This window comes from Eschrichtius robustus, chromosome 18 (genome assembly GCF_028021215.1).
Source record: "Eschrichtius robustus isolate mEscRob2 chromosome 18, mEscRob2.pri, whole genome shotgun sequence".
In the NCBI taxonomy this organism is placed as follows: Eukaryota; Metazoa; Chordata; class Mammalia; order Artiodactyla; family Eschrichtiidae; genus Eschrichtius; species Eschrichtius robustus.
Window position 1 is genome coordinate 18,655,325 of NC_090841.1, and position 19,243 is coordinate 18,674,567.

At 42.9% G+C, this 19,243-nt stretch overlaps 2 protein-coding genes across 3 annotated transcripts in view; both read left to right on the forward strand.

Annotated features, from left to right (window-relative positions):
• The window catches only part of EBPL (EBP like), a 39,673-nt gene extending 28,908 nt beyond the window's left edge, over positions 1 to 10,765 (forward strand). For both annotated transcript variants that reach the window (XM_068526960.1, XM_068526961.1), the window contains 3 exons: positions 2,733 to 2,802; positions 8,791 to 8,929; positions 10,211 to 10,765. In XM_068526960.1, coding sequence (XP_068383061.1) covers positions 2,733 to 2,802; positions 8,791 to 8,929; positions 10,211 to 10,451 — 450 coding nt within the window. In that variant the 3' untranslated portion in view covers positions 10,452 to 10,765. The remainder of the gene's footprint in view (positions 1 to 2,732; positions 2,803 to 8,790; positions 8,930 to 10,210) is intronic.
• Positions 10,766 to 18,445: 7,680 nt separating this feature from the next.
• The window catches only part of RCBTB1 (RCC1 and BTB domain containing protein 1), a 94,436-nt gene continuing 93,638 nt past the window's right edge, over positions 18,446 to 19,243 (forward strand). Inside the window, exons 1-2 of the mRNA XM_068526951.1 lie at positions 18,446 to 18,591; positions 18,743 to 18,886. The gene's annotated coding sequence lies outside the window, so the exon portion shown is untranslated. The remainder of the gene's footprint in view (positions 18,592 to 18,742; positions 18,887 to 19,243) is intronic.

A 19,243-nucleotide genomic window follows, 5' to 3' on the forward strand; every position in this document is an offset into this window, starting at 1 on the left:
CATCTAGTTTTAGGATGAGATCAACAATCTAATTTTGGCAAGTCCTTCATCTCACAGATAGATGTACTGAGGCCTAGAGAGGATCAAATTCAGCTCAGTCTTGTGGCCCCTACTGGCCAATCAGTGGATGTGTTTTATCTAGAAAGTTCCCAGGTCATGCCAGGGAAGTGGTGTGGATTTCCTATGGCTCTGCTAAAAATAAAAAGATCAATTGGTGAAAATAAGGAGTTGCAGAGTAGATGGGGAGTACTTCTTGTTTAAAAACATTGTTTATCTCACATGTAATTTTTTTTTTCACATGTAATTTTTTAAAATCTCCTTTAAGGAATATAATTTTTACATATGATCTGAAATAAACCACACTTACCAATTAAGTAACTTACAGAATGTCAAGAAAAGAGAAAATAAACCAGCTTCAAAGCCTCTGTTCAGCAAAGATTGGAATGGATAAGAAGCTGGAAGATGTATTAATGAGATGGGGAGAAAGTCAGGTTTCTTCTCTCAATTAGAGAAAAAGAAAGGCAATTACAAACTGTAGCATAAACAAAAATATCTTTTAACAAAGTCATGGCCCAAATATGAAGCAAACTAAAATGTAGCATGAAAAAAAATAAAATAAAATGTAGCCTGATTTTGAGGAATGTATGAGTGTAAGAAAAAATATTCCATTTGCCACATTCTTCTTAAGTGACAAAAATACTGGATTTGTACAGGAAGAAGTTGTGGCCCATTGCAGTGAACACTATTTACATAATCACCATATTGTAAATGCTGTTGATTGAATGGAAATGCAGTGAATTTCAACAACATACAAGCAAAGTGGACAGAGGTTGAGATTTGGAAGTGGGGAGGAGAGGGAGAGAGGATGGTGGGTGTTCTCATGCTTGTCTGATATCGTAAGAAGTCCAGATACTGCACAACATTGATGAATGGGTAAGCTGAGGCTTTAAGTTTTACTTTTTTTTTTTTTTTTTTGGCTGCACCAAGCACCTTGCAGGATCTTAGTTCCCTGACCAGGGACTGAACCCACATCCTCGGCAGTGAAAGCAAGAAGTCCTAACCACTGGACCGCCAGGGAATTCTCCAAAGTTTACTATGTAAGTTACACATTTGGATAACTAATAGAAGAATTAAAGAGAATTCATATAGGGACTTCCCTGGTGGTCCAGTGGGTAAGACTCCAAGCTCCCAATGCAGGGGGCCCGGGTTCAGTCCCTGGTCAGGGAACTAGATCCCTCATGCCACAATTAAAGATCCTGCATGCCGCAACTAAGACCCGGCACAGCCAAAATAAATAAATAAATAAATAAATAAATAAATTTTTTTTAAAAAAAAGAGAATTCATATAGCTATTAAAGGGATTCAGAACATGCTACTCCAAAATATACCACTTTGGCATATTGATTATTTTGAACTGAAGGCAATTGAGAAACTGTAGATGCAGGAAGGGCTCTCTGACCTCCCTCTTTCTACCTAAAATCAGGTCTTTGAAATTCCCATGAGAAAGGTGCCCTACCTTTACCAGGAAGAAAAGAACATTCTTATCACTGGGTATTGGGCGTCAATGCTGAAGTGGTCCTGTACAAATAAACCTACTAAAATAACCCTTGTCTTCCATTACTTTCTTCCCATGTATCTCCTAGTCACTTTCACACGATTTACTGTCCTCAGCTCAAGCCCCTTGGTCTTGTCACATCCCTGCAGTTTATTGTTCTTTGTGTAAAAAGGCATATAAGTTTTGGGGCCTAACAGCTTATTCAGGTCTTCATTTTCTCTTCAGAGACTCCCATGTATATGTAAAAATATTAAATAAGATATGTATGCTTTTCTTTTTAATCTGTTTATGTCGGTTAATTCTTAGGCCAGCTACAGAACCTAAGAGGGTAGAAGGAAGTTTGTCCTCCCCTACTATCAAAAATTGGAAGAAGGGAAGGGGAGGGGAAACAGTGTAAATTATACTGTAATTTTTCAGGATGGGCTGTCAGTTGATAATGTCTAAAGAAATAGTAATATAAGTATATTACGTGTTACGAAAATAGTTGCCAGAACTACAGACAGAAGTGGTTAAGTGTGGTTGCCTCTGGGAAGTTGTACTAGAAGTGACCTTAGGGATTAGGAAGAGACACAATTTTGATGTCACATAAGTGATCGTTTTGGTAAAAAGAAATGAGAAGGGTTGTATTGACCAGGAACAAAAGTTGTTCAAAGTATAATTGCAGCTATTTCATTACCTTAAATTTTAAATATAGCCTGTAAACATTTCTAATTTTCCTAAATTTGCCCCTGTGTAGGAAAAAGAACTAGTTCAGCTCTGATATAGATATTTGAATGCCACTTCTGTTAAGAGAGATCTTGGATTTTTTTGAGGTGAGACAAAATGAAGTACTGTGAGGTACTTCTCAACGGTGTAAAATCCCTGGATTAATCCAGAGTTTAGCTTATTTAATATACCATTTAAGCTCTTTTCTTGTGCAAAATCTTCAACTTATTTTTTCCCCATCAGAGCACACCTCTGATTTTATAATGCCAATTATTGAAAACTGACATTTATTGTATAAACATTCCCTTTGGACATATCCATTTCCAAGGTCAGGGAGCCAGGCTCCAGGAACCCACGCGCGCACACCGGGACTGTGTGGTGTGGGGCAGGGCAGGGGACGCTGGCCACACTGTGGCGCCATCCTGTGGTTGTGATGCTAAATTAGAGCATGTTTTCGTTTTCGTCTCTCTAGGAAGGCCCTTTTGTCTACTTGTCTTTGGTAGGAAACATCACAGATTCTGATGCCTTGATCGCTTCATTGTGTAAGTAATTTAAAACGTTTGCATTTGCCATGTTTGAGGGATTAATTGCAAGTGTGGCTGTCAATTAAATGAGTACCTGTACCCCATGCTGTATGATTCTATTTACATGAATGTCCAGAATAGGCAAATCTATAGAGATAAATTACAGATTAGTGGTTGCCTGGGTGTGTGGGGAGGGGGCAGGATCATAGGCCAGAAATGGGGAGTGACTGATAATGGGTACAAGTTTCTTTTTTGGGGTAGAAACATTATAAAATTACATGATTTGTGGTGATTCAAATCTGAGAATATACTAAAACTTGTTGAATTATACACTTTAAACAGATTTAGAAAAACAGGTCTGGCACGTGAATTATATCTCAATAAAGCTATAATTTCAAATTTTTGTTTGTTTTTATGTATTTAATTTATTTATTTTTGACTGCACTGGGTCTTCGTTGCTGTGCGTGGGCTTCCTCTAGTTGTGGCAAGCAGGTGCCACTCTTCATTGCGGTGCGCCGGCTTCTAATGGCACTGGCTTCTCTTGTCGCGGAGCACAGGCTCTAGGTGTGCGGGCTTCAGTAGTTGTGGCTCGTAGGCTCAGTAGTTGTGGCTCGCGGGCTCAGTAGTTGTGGCTCGTGGGCTCTAAAGCACAGGCTCAGTAGTTGTGGTGCACAGGCTTAGTTGCTCCGCGGCATGTGGGATCTTCCCAGACCAGGGCTCAAACCCGTGTCCCCCCTGCATTGGCAGGCGGATTCTTAACCACTGCGCCACCAGGGAAGCCCTATAATTTCAAATGTTTATAGTGAGTGCAGATTGAGGAGTTTGCTGTATTTAAACTGGGTGTTTTCCATATTTTTATTATTAACTTTCATATATATATATATATATATATACATATATATACACACACATATATATACATATATATGTGTGTATATATATGTATATATATATATATGGTCTTGTAGATAATTTCCAGAAATCTTCCTGCTCTGCAGAGATATTAACTAGTTTTCCCTATCTTCGTCATGTTGCTGTAAATCAGTCAACATTCAGTCAGTCAGTATCGACTACCTCCGTTGTGCTGTGTCAGTACTGACAAATAAATGAGCTGTGCAGCAACTGGGTTCTTTGCCACTATTATAGAGCTGCCTTGTCCCCCAGCCAGGATCTGGACTCCTGTTCACCACTAGTGTTGTAAAACTCTTCTAGAGAATTGAGTCAGCCACAATTAGTGCTTCCCAAAGCAAAACACATGTTATCTTTGATGTCCGTCAGGTCCTAGCCATGGTAGCTCAGGGCGCCTGAGTCCCACATCTTGAGGCCACCTGCTCAGTTCCACGGGCTAAGGGAAATGCAGCTGTGCACCTTTTTGGCGAGTCTGCCGGATTAAACTGTGCTTGAGAATTGCTAGGGAAGTCTGGGGTTAAGGATTCCAGCTCAAGTCAGTGTCCTCCTACCCCGGCTGCCCTGCTCAGCCTCAGAGAAAGCAAACAGCCCAGATTTGGCTCAGTCCCATGAAATGCAAATATCTAATTCGATCTTTATCAGTCATCTTCAGTCTACATTTTCACCTTTAAAAAAGTGAAAACTCAGGCTTCCCTGGTGGCGCAGTGGTTAAGAATCCTCCTGCCAATGCAGGGGATGCGGGTTCGAGCCCTGGTCCGGGAGGATCCTGTGGGGAAGAAACATCAAGGCTGTGGGACTCTTGATAGACTGACTCAACAGGATCCTTGCTGAAGGCAGGCCAGGGTATTAAGATATAGAGGGTGGGAGATGAGGAATTTGATCATATATCAAGATTATCTGTACTCCCATGTTCATAGCAGCAGTATCTACAATAGCCAAGACATGGAAACAACCTAAGTGTCCATTGACAGATGAGTGGATAAATAAGTTGTGTATATATACAATGGAATATTATTCAGCCATAAAAAGAAGGAAATCCTGCCATTTGTGACAACATGGATGGACCTTGCAGACATTATGCTAAGTGAAATAAGCTAGACAGAAAAAAACAAACACTGTAATATCTCACTTATATGTGGAATCTAAAAAACAAACAAACAACCCAAGCTCATAGAAAAAGAGATCAGATTTGTGGTTACCAGAGGCGAGGACTGTGGAGTGGGGGAATTGGATGAAGATGTTCAAAAGGTACAAACTTCTGGACTTCCCTGGTGGCACAGTGGATAAGAATCCGCCTGCCAGTGCAGGGGACACAGGTTCGAGCCCTGCTCCGGGAAGATCCCACATGCTGCAGAGCAACTAAGCCCGCGAGCCACAGCTACTGAAGCCCGCGCGCCTAGAGCCTGTGCTCCGCAACAAGAGAAGCCACCGCAACGAGAAGCCCGCGCACTGCAACAGAGAGTAGCCCCCGCTCACCACAACTAGAGAAAGCCCGTGCACAGCAACAAAGACCCAACGCAGCCAAAAATAAATACAAAAATAAATAAATTTATAAAAAAAAGTACAAACTTCTAGTTCTATGATAAATAAGTACTAAGGATGTAATTAACGTACGACATAATTAACACTACTGTATGGCATATTTGAAAGTTGTTAAGAGAATAAATCCTAAGAGTTCTCACCACAAGGAAAAAAACATTTTTTCTTTTTCTTTATTTTTGTACCTATATGACATGATGGATGTCATTAAACTTATTGTGGTAATCATTTCACAATATATGTAAGTCAATTCATTATGCTGTATACCTTAAACTTACACAGTGCTCTATGTCAGTAATATCTCAGTAAGACTGGGGGTTGCGGGGAGTGATGAGATACCAAGAGTGAAGGATTTTCACTAAACTTACGCAGCAGGATTCTTGCTGAAACTAGACTAAGTGGGCCAAGCACAGAGCCCAAGGTCGAGACCTTTTGGAGAAGAGGGCTTGGAGGAGGCTGCCTTGAGTTTGGTCAAGATGAGTTGTGCCCCTAATCTCCGCTCTGTGGCAAAGGGCACAGCCGTGGCTTGGCTACTAGAAACCTCCAGCCCTTCGTGTGCATCTTTCCCTCTGCACCTCTGCCTGAGCCTGGCAGTCAGTCACAGAATAAAGGATGAGGATCACATCATTAGGTTTATTAATGCTCTGTTTGCCCTTTCGCTGTTGTAGGTGTTTAACCTGCAAAGAGTTGGTCAAGGTTAAGCAGTAGGTGAGAAGATGCCAGAGGCTTGATACACTGGGGCCAGCAGATAGCAGGACCTGCTTCCAGCATCTGTCCCCACCCCCCCTCCCGCCCCTTTCACTTACACACACGCTGTCTCCTTCAGCTTTGCTAACTACCTGCAGTTTCAGACACACCGAGTGCTCTCAGCCCCAGGCCTTTGCTCAAACTCCTCCCCGAGATACCCTCTCCCTCCCCCAGTTCAAGGCTCGCCTCTTGTGATGTAAGCCCTGAGATTTCTTTTTTTTTCATGCAAATATGCTTTATTTCTGTAATTTAGAAGAGAACTTTTGATTTAGGGAATGGGAGCTGTGTTTCAGTTCATACATATCGTCACACACTTCCCCAAGGGGGGGCAATTGACAGGCCACACGGGGGTCCGCACGGGGGTCCTGTCATATGACACCCTCATCCAGCTGGCCCTTGAGACTGGACCAGGTCCCCTTCAGGACAGAAATGAACGATGGGCAGGCCACTGATCTTGCCTGGTGGTCATCCTCACCTTCATCCCAATCCAAAGCCTTGATTTCTGATACTGTGGAAGGTACGGGACTAAGAGAAAGGCCTGAGATTAAGATCCAAGATTACGTGTGCCTTGCAGTCTGGTAAAATCCAGAGGGCCTCAGATGTCGTAATTGCCAGGCTCCTCTGCACCCTGCTTCCTCATATGAGGTCCCTCGACAAGCAGCCCTCCTGGTCTCTGGGACCAGCACGGTGCCTGCATACCCCAGAGGAGCCGCCTTCAGTTCCCTGCCAGCCCTCAAAATTACTCGAACAATCCTATCACATCCTGCCGCGGGGACCAGGGGTCACCCACCCTGGTGCTACTGCAGAGCCCACCTCCCACAGTCCCTCCTCGTCCACTCCGGTTCCTAGGGCAGCCCCACGCGGCACAGTGTGCTTCTCCCCGAGCCTGCGAGCGTTCTGTGACCGAGGAACGGCCCTCAACCTCGTCTGCCCAGTGTCGCCTGTTGTGTGTTGAGCCACCGCATAAGCCCAGGGCGGGAATCCTTCCCTCATGTGCAGGAGGAAGAGGAAGCGATCAGGACACCTCACCTCCTAGCTTGTGCAGTGCCTTTTCTCCATGTCCCTATTCTCTGTCCCTGTCACTTGTTGCATGGTTTGAGCTCGCTACAATATGAACCACCAGCAGCCGACTTTGTGTCCTGGTCACTGCTGCATTCTTGAGACCTAGCATAGAGGCGTCTATACGCTACAAAAAAATTGTTGAATTAAAGAATGAATGAAGGGGACTTCCCTGGCAGTCCAGTGGTTAAGACCCTGTACTTCTAATGCAGGGGGCATGGGTTCGATCCCTGGTTGGGAAACTAAGATCTCACATGCCATGCGGCCAAAAAATAAATAAATCAATCAAAAATTTTTTTAAAAAGAATGAATGAATGGGGTTATTTTTGTGAATGTCTAAACACCCACTAATCTCTTAGCTCCTAAAGCATTGACCTTCTACTTGTGATATTTTCTTAGATTTTGGCTGCACTAGATAGTATATTTCACCTATTGTATCTATGTTTAAATTTAGAGGGAAAACTTTTACTTTTACTATGATGTTGTTTTCCAGTTAGGTCATGGCAGGCAGTTGGCTAAGGACAGGCTGGACGGCTCTGTCTGGTCTGCCAGTTGCGTCTGGCCTTTCACAGAATCTCCGCTTCGCGTGTGTCTGTGTGTTATCTCATTAAATAGCTAATCCTGTTTACTGGCCTGTCCTTTCTCTGGGGACAGCCTTTCATGGGAACCCTTTGTCCCTGGCCCCGGAGGGATCTAACTCTAACCATTAAGAGACTATTGCTTTGTGCTGCTCAGACCAATCAGATCACGCAGCTAATTTTTGACCATTCATACCTTTTCTAAATAATGTGAGAACAGTAGTTAAAGGGAGAGAAGAGGTGGGGACTTTGGGGTTTTTTTCCTCTGGTTATTTGAGATCTTAGGACCATCACGTATTACTTTGTTAAAGTAAAAAGGAAAGAGAGACAGAGAGAGAAAGAGAGGGGGGGGAGGTGGGGAGGAAGGAAAGAGAGAGAAAGAAAGAAGGAAGGAAAGAAGAGAGAAAGAGGGAGGGAGGGAGGGGAATATGACTTCGCCTAGTGCATGGCCCTTGGTCCTTCACTAAAAAGACTATCTGACCTCATGGTGCCTCCTAGAAGTAACCATCCTGATAACGGGGCCTGGAAAGATTTCTTAGGGCACACCTGCTCCCTGGTCAGCACAATTTCGTGGTAGCTGTGTTAGTGGATTCTGTCCCTGTAGCAGACCGAAATGCCCCTTTGTCCATTTAGGATTCATTCTGTAGTCCAGGCTGTGTTATTCCCCTCCCCTCCCTGCTGCCTCCCCAGCACTCAATTCCTCTTCAATCACTAATAAACATGTGTTTTTTTATAAACATTTCCTTAATAATAATTTTCCCACATCTAACTAATACAGACTTTATGTTGAAATTTTGAAGTAAGGAGTTATAATGCATTTACCAAGATAACTATTAAAGATTATCTTTGCAAAGTCTGACTGTGTCAAACTGATGTAGAATTCTGCTGCTTACGATGAAAAGGGAGAGGGTGAAGAGGGCACACGTGTGAAAGCACTTTGGAAAATGCAAATCACTTTACAAATATAACATGATATTGTTATTATTACTTGTGTCTGGTGGCAAATGCGTTTTCGTCATAGGGCCTCTCTTGCCTTCCACTAAGGCATTATGAAGACTATAGAGAGAGTGGCAGTTACTCTCTTATCTCCTCCTAACGGGAAAAAAAAGGTCATTTCCTCTAACTGTCATAAAAATGATTGCCAGATGAGTAACAAAATGTATTTTGTTTTCAGGGAAAGAATATGGCAAAGCTGACGCAAGATGGCTTTATTTGGATCCAACCATTGTGTCTTTGGAAATTCTGACTGTCGTTCTGGGTGGGTTTCTGGCATTGGTTCTCATTTATGCCATCGTCAAAGAGAAACATTATCGGTAAGTGCTCTTCTCCTGTCCTACGGAAAAAAGGAGGAACATTAGCTGTCCCAACGCCAGCGTGACATTTGGAGGGGATAATGACCAGAGTTCTTTGTTAGACAAAAAGTAGACTAGAAACGAAAATTGTTTGATATTAGTTAAGGATTATGGTGCCACCAGGATAATTTCAGACCATTCAAAATAAAAAATATGAGAAATATGATTGTATTGGCAACCTAGATGCTGTATAGACAAGCACAGTGGTGACAGCACTGGATGATTTGCCACCAGTATTTTGGAGAATCAAAAGGTGATATCTGCATCCTTTCCCTCCAGCTCATTCTAGAAAACTCCCATTCCGCTTGACGCAAAGAAAAATCTCTTATGTAATTCTGAGGTAGACATGCAAGATAAATAAGACATCTTTCCAGAAGCAGGCTGTGGAGGGTATGAGGAAGGCAAAAGAGTGAGGAGACGGAGGAGAAAGATGGCAGATTAACCATCCATCAATCAGACCCTGAAACTTTGAACTCTGCTTCCTGCCTCCCTTTCCTTCCTCTCCATCTTAGGGACAGAGTGACCTGGGACAAACAGATTGCTATCCTGGGGATGATTCCCTAAAACAATGTCGAGTAGGCACAACGGCATTCCATTTTCCACCATCTTGTATCAAAGAAGAAGTCTTATGTAAAGCTGCATCATAAAATTTCAGATTTGAAAGAGATCTCAAAGGTCATTTAATCCACTTTCCCCCACCCAGTTTTACATAGAGAGTTGGCAGGAAGAATTAAATTTCTCCTGGGTGCCTTACATGTCTTTGACTCCATGATCGTGGTTGTAGGTTTACTACATGCACCCATTTGTTTATTATTTCAAATATTTAACACATATGCATTGTTGAATATGTGCCGGGCACAGTGCTTTATCTACATATCTCATTTAATCTCCACAATATTATTCGAGGAAGGGACTATTATTATCCCTTTTACAGCAGGTGAAATTGCGGCTCATAGAGAGATTCACATCCAGGTCTCTCTTTACTGGGTCAGGTGTGACCTCACTAAATCTTCCAAAGAATAGGACAGGATACCCAAGAGACCTTCTTTAACTCTGAGGATAACCTTCTAGGAAAGGCACTATTGCTTCTCCAAGGCAAGCATGGGTCTTCATTAATTATCAATTTGCCCCATCAAAGGAGCTCTACGTAAAACCTGGGGTCCAACTTCAGGGAGGCTTTCTGCCGTGGAAGACCACTGAAGCTGCTGGCAGTTTCATCCCTTGTCTCTTTCTCTCTAACAGGCATTTCATACAGATCACCCTGTGCGTGTGTGAATTGTATGGCGGGTGGATGACCTTCTGCCCAGACTGGCTTATGGGAAGCCCCAACCTCAACACCAACAATTGGCTCTACTTTTGGGTCTATCTGGTATTTTTCAATGGTGTTTGGGTTCTGATCCCAGGACTGTTACTGTGGCAGTCATGGGTAGAACTCAAGAAAATGCATCACAAAGGATTCAATTCAGGCAAAAAGTTACAGTGACTTTTCAAAATCATAAACACCATCAGCGTGCTTTATGAGCCAGAATGAATCAAACCTCTTTGTTGGGCCAAAATGTAATACATTCCAGTCTATACTTTTCTTTTATATTGTCATTCTTGAACAACCTAATTGCTTTCGATTGAATCAGTTTCAAATGGACTGTAAGGTTGACAAGTTTTGGCTGTTGTTTTTTCCAATTAAATGGCAATACAGGGAACAGAATACATTTTAACTTGTAATAATAACACATTTAATTATATACTTTTATGGCTAGCATTAATTGTTCTACATTAATAAAGCCAATTATCATGAAATGCTGTAGAGCATGTTATATTAATTTTTTATTTCAAAGAACATATTGTTGCTTCAACCTTTGATCTTCCCTCCAGTCTTTTGGTTACCAAAGTGGAACCAGAAATGAAATGAGTGCTTCTGTTTTGCATTTGTACTTTATCAAATTTGTGAAGCCAACAAAAAATGATAGTGGAAGGAATTTGTGAGTGGGGTAACTCCTCATGGGTGAACACTGGGGTTTCACACAGATGATTGATTTATATCTGTCCTTTTTTAAGGAGGAAGATTTAAGATACCTTACAAAAATACAATAAAAAATAAATCAGGAAATAGGAACATAGGGAAAATGAGTGAGAAACAATAAGATGAAGGTAAAATTAATATGCAAAATGCATGCCGTGACGTCGTATATAACTGATAGAAGTGAAGCATAAATTTAACACTTACCTTCAGTACCAAGAGGAAGACATGATCACACCATGTTTCAGAAAACACTCGTTTTGGCAGATGGCTGTAGCAGTTCCGTCGGAGGTGGGGAGCGGGTACTCACATTAACTTGTTCAACACCTGACTTTCTTACTAGCCTGTTAGCTCACAGATGTATTCTCTGCCTAGAAGGGTGCCCGGCATATACACCAGGCACTTGGTTGGTTGTGGTGGATGCTGTCTCTTAGCTCAGTCTGCATTGCCCCTCCTTCTAAGTGTCCTCTTATCCTGCAGAGAGCTGCAGGTTGTGGTCCTGGATGCAAAATTTGCTGTCACCTTTCAGAGGTACTTGTGAGTGGTTTGGAGGGTGAAAGCATGGAGACCGTCTTCAGCTGTTCCTTGTTTACTTTTGCTGTTTTGTGGCGACAGGTAATGTCTATGACTATGGAAACGTGAGGGTTTGGAGCGTTAGCACATCGAGCGTTCAACTTCGTGGGTACTGAGAGGCGGTTCTGGTTGGGGCAGTGGGAGTAAAGGGTTTGCGGGCTGAGGAGCTCCAGTGGTGGCCTCACTGGCAGTGCCTGCCTTGGGAGGGTCCGTCTTGTGGTCGTCTGGGAGCCATTCCTAGAAGCTGAGCCAAGCACCTACTCGTGGAGCCCTCCAGTGATTTTCATAAGCATCCTCTATGAAATCCTCCTGCTTAAAACACCTAGAGTCATTGCTGTTTTCTATGCTTTTATCCTGAATGATACCTGACTATGATATCCGTTGAATATTGAGTAAGTCTGGCCAAGTAAGTTTGAGGAATATTACGTTAGCACATTAAAGACTTTAGAAGTCCTGCCGTGAAGAAACTAGATTAACTTGTTTAACCCAGCTTTTCCCAACATATTTACCAGACCACTTTAACAAGTAGGATGGTGTTTCATGGAACATCAGATAGGGAAGCACTGAGTAACAGAGTTCAGTTTTCATGAGATTAAAAACAAACCAGTTGCCAATAAACAACTAAAATAGAATTTTTAAAAATACCATTTACTATAACATCAAAACATTCTAATATTTAGGGGAAAATTGGAAGATATGAAGGCTTACACAGAAAACAAAAACAACTATAAAACATTGAGAGAAGTTAAATGAGACCTAAATAAGCAGAGAGATATGTCATGTTCATGGATTGGAAGGCTCAATATTGTAAAGAAGTCAATTCTCCCCAAATTGAGCTATAGATTCAATGTAATCCCAATCAAAATCCCAACAGATTTATCTATTTATCATTTTTTAAATGATTACAAGTTGATTTTAAGATATTTTATGGCAATGCAAAGGTCCAAGAGGGCAAAGACAATGTTGTAGAAGCATAAAGCTGGAGGACTTACTCTACCAGACATCAAGTCTTAATATAAAGCCACAGTAATTAAGGCAATGTGGTATTGGCACCAGAAAGCCAACAGACGGATAGACCAATGGAACAGACTAGAAAGTCCAGAAACAGACCTTCCTGTATATGGACACTGGATTTAGAAAAAGGTGCCAGTGCAGAACAATGGGGAAAGGATGGTCTTTTCAATAAATGGTACTGGGTCAGTTGCATGTCCATGTGGGAAAAATGAATTTTGATCCTTATCTCATATCATGCACCATATCAACGCCAGGTGAATTGTTGATTTTAGTTTTTTTAATTATTTATTCATTTTTGGCTGCGTTGAGCCTTTGTTGCTGCTCACGGGCTTTCTCTAGTTCCGGCGAGTGGGGGCTACTCTTCGTTGTGGTGCGCGGGCTTCTCATTGCAGTGCCTTCTCTTTGTTGCGGAGCACAGGCTCTAGGTGCATGGGCTTATTGACTTTAATGTGAAAGGCAAACAATAAATCTTCAAGAAGAAAAAAAAGTAGAAGAATATATTCTTAAAAAGGATACGGAAAGCTGCAATAAGTTTGACTACATTAAAATCAAGTACTTCCGCTCATCAGAATTCACCATTAAGAGAATAAAAAAGGAAGCCAGGGACTTCTCTGGTGGCAGTGGTTAAGAATCCACCTGCCAGTGCAGGGGACATGGGTTCGATCCCTGGTCCGGGAGGATCCCACATGCCGCGGAGCAACTGAGCCCGTGCGCCACAACTACTGAGCCTGCACTCTAGAGCACGCGAGCCATGACTACTGAGCTTGCGTACCAAAACTACTGAAGCCTGCACACCGAGAGCCCGTGCTCCACAACAAGAGAAGCCACCGCAATGAGAAGCCCGCACACCGCAACTAGAGAAAGCCCGCATGCAGTAAGGAAAACCCAACGCAGCCAAAAATAAATTAAAGAAGAAAAAAAAAAAAAAACGAGAAGGTAGAAGACATTTGTAGTTCATATAATTGACAAAAGACCTATCCCAATGGGTAAATTAATTAGAGAAAGACTTACAATCTAATAGAAAAGTTGACAAGATATTTGAATAAATACTTCACAAAAGAGAAGGGAATTCAGGAAATGATAATTGAGGCCACAATAAGATGTTGCTATACACCTATAAAAATGGCTAAAACTAAAAGGACTGACAATTATGAGGGTTGGTGAAGATGTGGAACCACTGGAACTTTCATACACTGCTGGTGGAATGTAAAGTGGAAAACTACTTTGAAATTAAACTGAACGTGTGCAAGCCCTAAAACCCAGTAATCTGACTCTTAGGTATACTTCACAGAAGTGCTTACTATGTGTACCAGAATGGCAGCATTATTCATAATAACCCCAAGCCGGAATCAACCTAAATGAGTAAATTGTGGTATATACATACAATGGACTACTGTACAGTGAAAATTATAGGAATGAAAATTAACAACCTACTTCTCATAACAACATGGATGAATTAGTGATAAGTGAAAGAAATAGTGATAAGTGAAAGAAGCCAGACTAAAAGGATACATATTGTATGATTCCATTTTTGTAATGTAAGGTTCAAAAACAGATAAAACTGTGGTGTTAAAGATCAGGACAGATTGCCTCTGGGGAAGAGGGTGGGTATAGTAATGGGGAGAAGGCATGAAGGGGCTTCTGAGGTGCTGGTAATGTTTTATTTTTTTCCTTTGAGCGGTTGTTATAATTTGCGATAATTCATTCAGCTGTACCTTTATGAATGGTGTGCTTTTCTCTATATATGTTATACTTCAATTTAAACATTTTATTTTTAAAGATTCCCGGCATGAAGCCCTGAAATATGTCTCCAGTGGGTCCTCATGAAGAGGATGCTATGTCCTTGACAACAGAATTTAGTACAACTCGGGCTGTTTCTAACAGTGTCCGCCACGTGGGCTGAAGGCAGGACGCCAGAGAGAGAGTCTGTAAAAGCCTTTCTATGAGGGATTACCCAGTTGTTCCCAGTACTTTGCTCTCTGCTGATCTGGCTCAATCCGAGGGTAAACAGAGTAGAGAAAAATGGATGGGCTGCGTATCCTGCAGCCACTCCTGAAAACATGATTTTTCTCAACTGAGTTTTTGCTGAGTATTGGATGGGAGAGAAATGGAGATTATAGACTCTGACAGGAACTTGGAGAACAGATACATTCTACTGCCAAGGAAGGACAGATCTAAATGTTTTAACCCTTAAGTGAGTTGGAAGAAAGATTGATGTCCCCATATGAAGTCTAACAGGTCACTGAGAATAGAAGCCCATCTCCCTGTGACAGGGAGGTAGGGGCAAGGTGACATAGGTAATACTGTATTTCATTAACTCTAAGATAGATAGTTTCCACCCACATTTTAACATTTTAAAAATTAGAATGTATTTTACAGTTGATGTGTCATAATTGAGTTGGCAGTGTTTTTTCTTACAAAAATATAATGCATCTTATAATTGATGGCATCTTAGATTCAATTAAATAGGTCACTGCCTTCAATATTGTTCCTCTTTTCAAGCCTCGATATCTCCAACTACTTGGAGGTGATAGTTCAAATATATTTTAAGTCTAAATTTTGCTTGGGCCATAGAAGGCATATTTGGATGAACATATCAAATGATTTGCAGTAAGTTATGAATTGCTTATGTTGATGGTAACTAGATTCCTGCAGACTGTCCATCACTCCCCAGTATTGTTTACACTATAAATTTCCTCTGCATGCTCTGCCTTTCCAGATAATGTTGAGGCAACTGTCAGCATAACCCATCTAAAATCAGAGTCTAAATGATGACGTTTTCTTGTATTTAATTATGTCAGCTTTACAACTCCTGAAGTGCTAGCACTGAGGCTCCAGGAAAAGTCTGCAGACTGCAATATGAAATAGTAAAATAAAACTTTGTCCAAAAAAGGCTTGATGGAAACCAAAATGCACAGAGTTTGGAGAAGAATCCTTTGTTTTCTTTTTTCTTTTTTCAAATTATTCTTAAAATCCATGAGCCCTTTTTTGTTTGTTTGGTTTGAAAGCTGGAGTTTGGATCTAAAAATAAATAATTTATAATGAGAATAATTGGGCAAAACCATGAGTGAGAAAGGTTAACTGTTTCTGTCCTTACTTTTAATAAAATGCCCTTGAGGTAATAAGGAGGGGCCTGGCAAGCCTCCTCCACCCACTGTGCTTTTAGAAACTCTACATCTTCTCTCCCTTTCCAGTGGCAGACCCGACCTAACCAAATCCATATCCCACCGCCACTTCACTGCAGGAAGCAAATCACATCCATTAATTCACATTAAGATGCTAGTAACTGATAGTGGTTTGATGTATTATCTGTCCCGAATATATTTGCATTAAAAAAATATACAATTGATTCATGTCCGTTGCTGAAAAATGGAAAATCCAGATAAGCAAAAAGAAAAAAATAATCATTACCCCCAGTATCATCAGACAGAACCACTATTACAAATTTAGCTTCCATTTCTCAAGCTCTTGTCTGTGCTTGTATTACCATTTGGGGGAGGCTTTTAACATTTGAAGAAGGACTTTAACCTCCCCCCTAACTTCCTCTCTGTCCCTTGCCCCAGATTTATCATCCAAGAAGTAGCAGTTCTACATGTACACACAAAACCGACTGGATGGTATTACAGAACATGCTCCCATTCTTGAGAAATTCATGCGCTTATAGAGGTTGATAGGTAGCAGTTATCATTTATTTTTGGAAACCTTAGATGTTTATGTCCACACAGATCAAGTTGACATCTTAAAATATTGGATTGGCCACCTCCCATGTCTTCAAGGGAGGGATCCAGTATGCTGAGCTAGCTGCAGTGTTACTTTTTAGGTGTTTAATCCCTTCCCCTCCAGAAGCCTTCCCTCAGTCCCCCAGGAGTCAGAAGGGGAGGACTCTGAATTCTTGTAGCCCTTGTCTGTGTCTCTTCAGTGGCCCTGTATTGTTTTGTTATTTTTGACATCCACCTTCCCAACTACACAGGGGCCCCTCAAGGCCATGCTTAGAATCCTAGAATCATGTATTGTTTAAAGGGGCCTTGGACAGGTCCAGTTCATATACGAGGAGACTGAGGCTCGGAGGGGTTAGATAACCTGCCCAAGGCCACAGAGCTTTTCCGTGAACTAGAACCTAGTTCACTTAAAAGTACTCTTTCTAGCCCAACAGTGTTAGACATGTTCCCAGAAGCCTACAAGCTATGAAAATTATTCAATTTTGTGGAAAAAAAAATTTAACCTCAGCACATTTCTGACCATCTAGGTCTATTCATTATACTTGAGTAGCCTCTCAATTTCATTGTTTTGATTTTGTGTTTTGTATTGTCCTGTAAGTATTTTTCACTGGTTGGACCAAGTGGTCAGCTGGCAGCAGTTAACGTCACTGCTTTGGTTTTTCTAGGGGGAGGGGTGACAAAGTGGAGGACATGCTCTCAGGGTCCCCACTTTTTCAAATTTGAGCAACACTCCAGCACAGCACATGACTTCTTGTTCCCCACAAATGTGTTTGCTGATGATGCATTTTAGTTTAAAAATAAACTAAATATTCTGTCTTGGCCTCTCATTTCTGATTCACTGTATTGTGCTGAAAGTAACTGTGAACAGATTTTTGGCATTTCTTGGTTGCATTTTGGGAGTCGGACTGATTTTGGTCCCGGGGGTGGGGATGGGAGGGTGGGATCGAATCACTAAGAACTGGAAGCAGGAAATGGGTCTCACTGGTGTGCCCTTGAGTGCCCACAGTTTGAACTGTCTCCATGAAGTCAGTGCTTGTCCGGAGATGGGACCACAAATATTCATGCTCCCTGCAACAGTGACATCTGGTGGCCCTGGGGTAATAGGACAGCAGTCGAGTGGCTGATCTGTGGATTTTGATGAGATGACCTTATTCTATATATACTTGTCGCCGTAGGAGCCACTGCCCTTTCCCAGGGAGCCCCGTTTCCTCCTGTGACACACCCACCTCCAATCACCCTACACCCAGGAAGCACCTGCAGCAGCGCCCCTGCTTCCTGGGGCACTCTCCTCCCAGGCCCCCTGGCCACCGGGCTGGGAAGAAGTGGACTTGCCCCATCTGGCGCATGTCATCCGCCAGCGGCCACGTCAGGCCAGGCCTGGCCTGGATTCTGGTGTTCGAGGGCCAGTGATTTACTGCCTGCCTGGGCAGCAGGTGGCTGGGGTATTTTTAGTGTCTGGAGCCTTTAGGAGAAGGGTTGGGTGTGGGCAGGAGGCAGTGATGAGGTCTGGGGGAGTTGGCTCTTCCAAGGTTCAAGTTGAAAGCCTCCTAACTGGTGGGGGGTGGTCTGTTTCCTAACCTCCTGTAGGCTTTCAGGTTCTTGGTACGTCTTCTTGAATCTGTCTACCTTTTTCCTTTGCTTGGTCAGTTTGCAAGCATGAACTAGAGAAAGTGGAAACCTTTGGGGTGCCAAGTTGTTTGGTATCTAGGAAAACACTGGGTACTATTAACGCCCTGCACCTGTATTCATTCCACTTCAGAGCTCTTTTCTGTTCGTTGTATTATCTGATCCTCACGATAATCCCTCACGCTCCGTGGATAGGGATTATCATCTTCCTTCTGCAGAAGAAGAACCTGGCCATGAAAGGTGAGCATCTGTCCTGCGCCACGGGGAGCACACGGGACAGAACTTGGAGCCGAGCTCTGCCGGTTTTGCCGCTAAGCGGTGCTGACTTCGAACCCGCTGCACCGGCTCACGTGCCGTGGGATTTGGGGCAAAGATGCCTGGCTCGTCAGTCTCCTTATCCAGAAACGGAGTCGTGGTACTTGGCACACACGGCTGTGAGGATGAGCACATATCAAACACTCCATCCGCTGTTCTTATCCAAGTAAAAGCTTACACATTTATTTAGCTTTTGACTGGGTCTGTTGTCCAGGTTCTGAACCTATGACATCGCCGCTGCCTCCGTGTGAGAGACAATCTCAGAATCAACAATTAGACGTGCCAGGCGCTCAGGCCTGGAGCAGAACAACCGGCCGAAACCTGGGGCTTCTGAGCAGGCACATCAGAGAGAATAAAAGGTAAAAATTAAGAAGCCTGTGGGCCGGGAAGCTTTGTCAGTCTGACCATCTGAGACTGAGTTTGAGTTACTTTCACGCTGCTGCTGTTACTTGGTGGCGTCAGGGCTTTTGTGATTCCTTGTCCTCGGAATCTTTTTGTTTCCTTTCTAAGGAAACATTCTGCTTGTGCTTCAGAGAAGAGGGATTTTCATCAGCACCTGGATGGAACGTTGTCAGCGCCAGGAGAGACCAGAAGAACCTGGGAAAATAAGTGACAGAGCCTCCTGCGGTGAGGGAGCTGGAAACAGCTACGACTGTGAGTTGCCGACTCCTGCATTTCACCCAGACCAGCTGAGCTGGACCCCTGGGGTTGTCCTCTCCGCAGCTGCCCCTACCATGTCCAGAGCCAAGCCTGACAAGGCCTGAGCCTCGAGGTCTCCAGTTGGGGGATAGGGCTGCTGCCAGGCTGATCTTAGTTTTGGGTGGGGCTGCCATGGATCTGTGGGCCCACTGGGCCCCAGCCTCCCAACTGGGTGCCTAGGTACCTTAGAACTGGACCTCTGCCTCCGTGGCTTTGTGTAGTTAGCACTTCAGTTTGCCGTGGGGATAGAATCTGTCACAAACCTCAGTTTATTTGCCTGTTGGCCCTGAAACTCTAAGTAGACCTCACCGG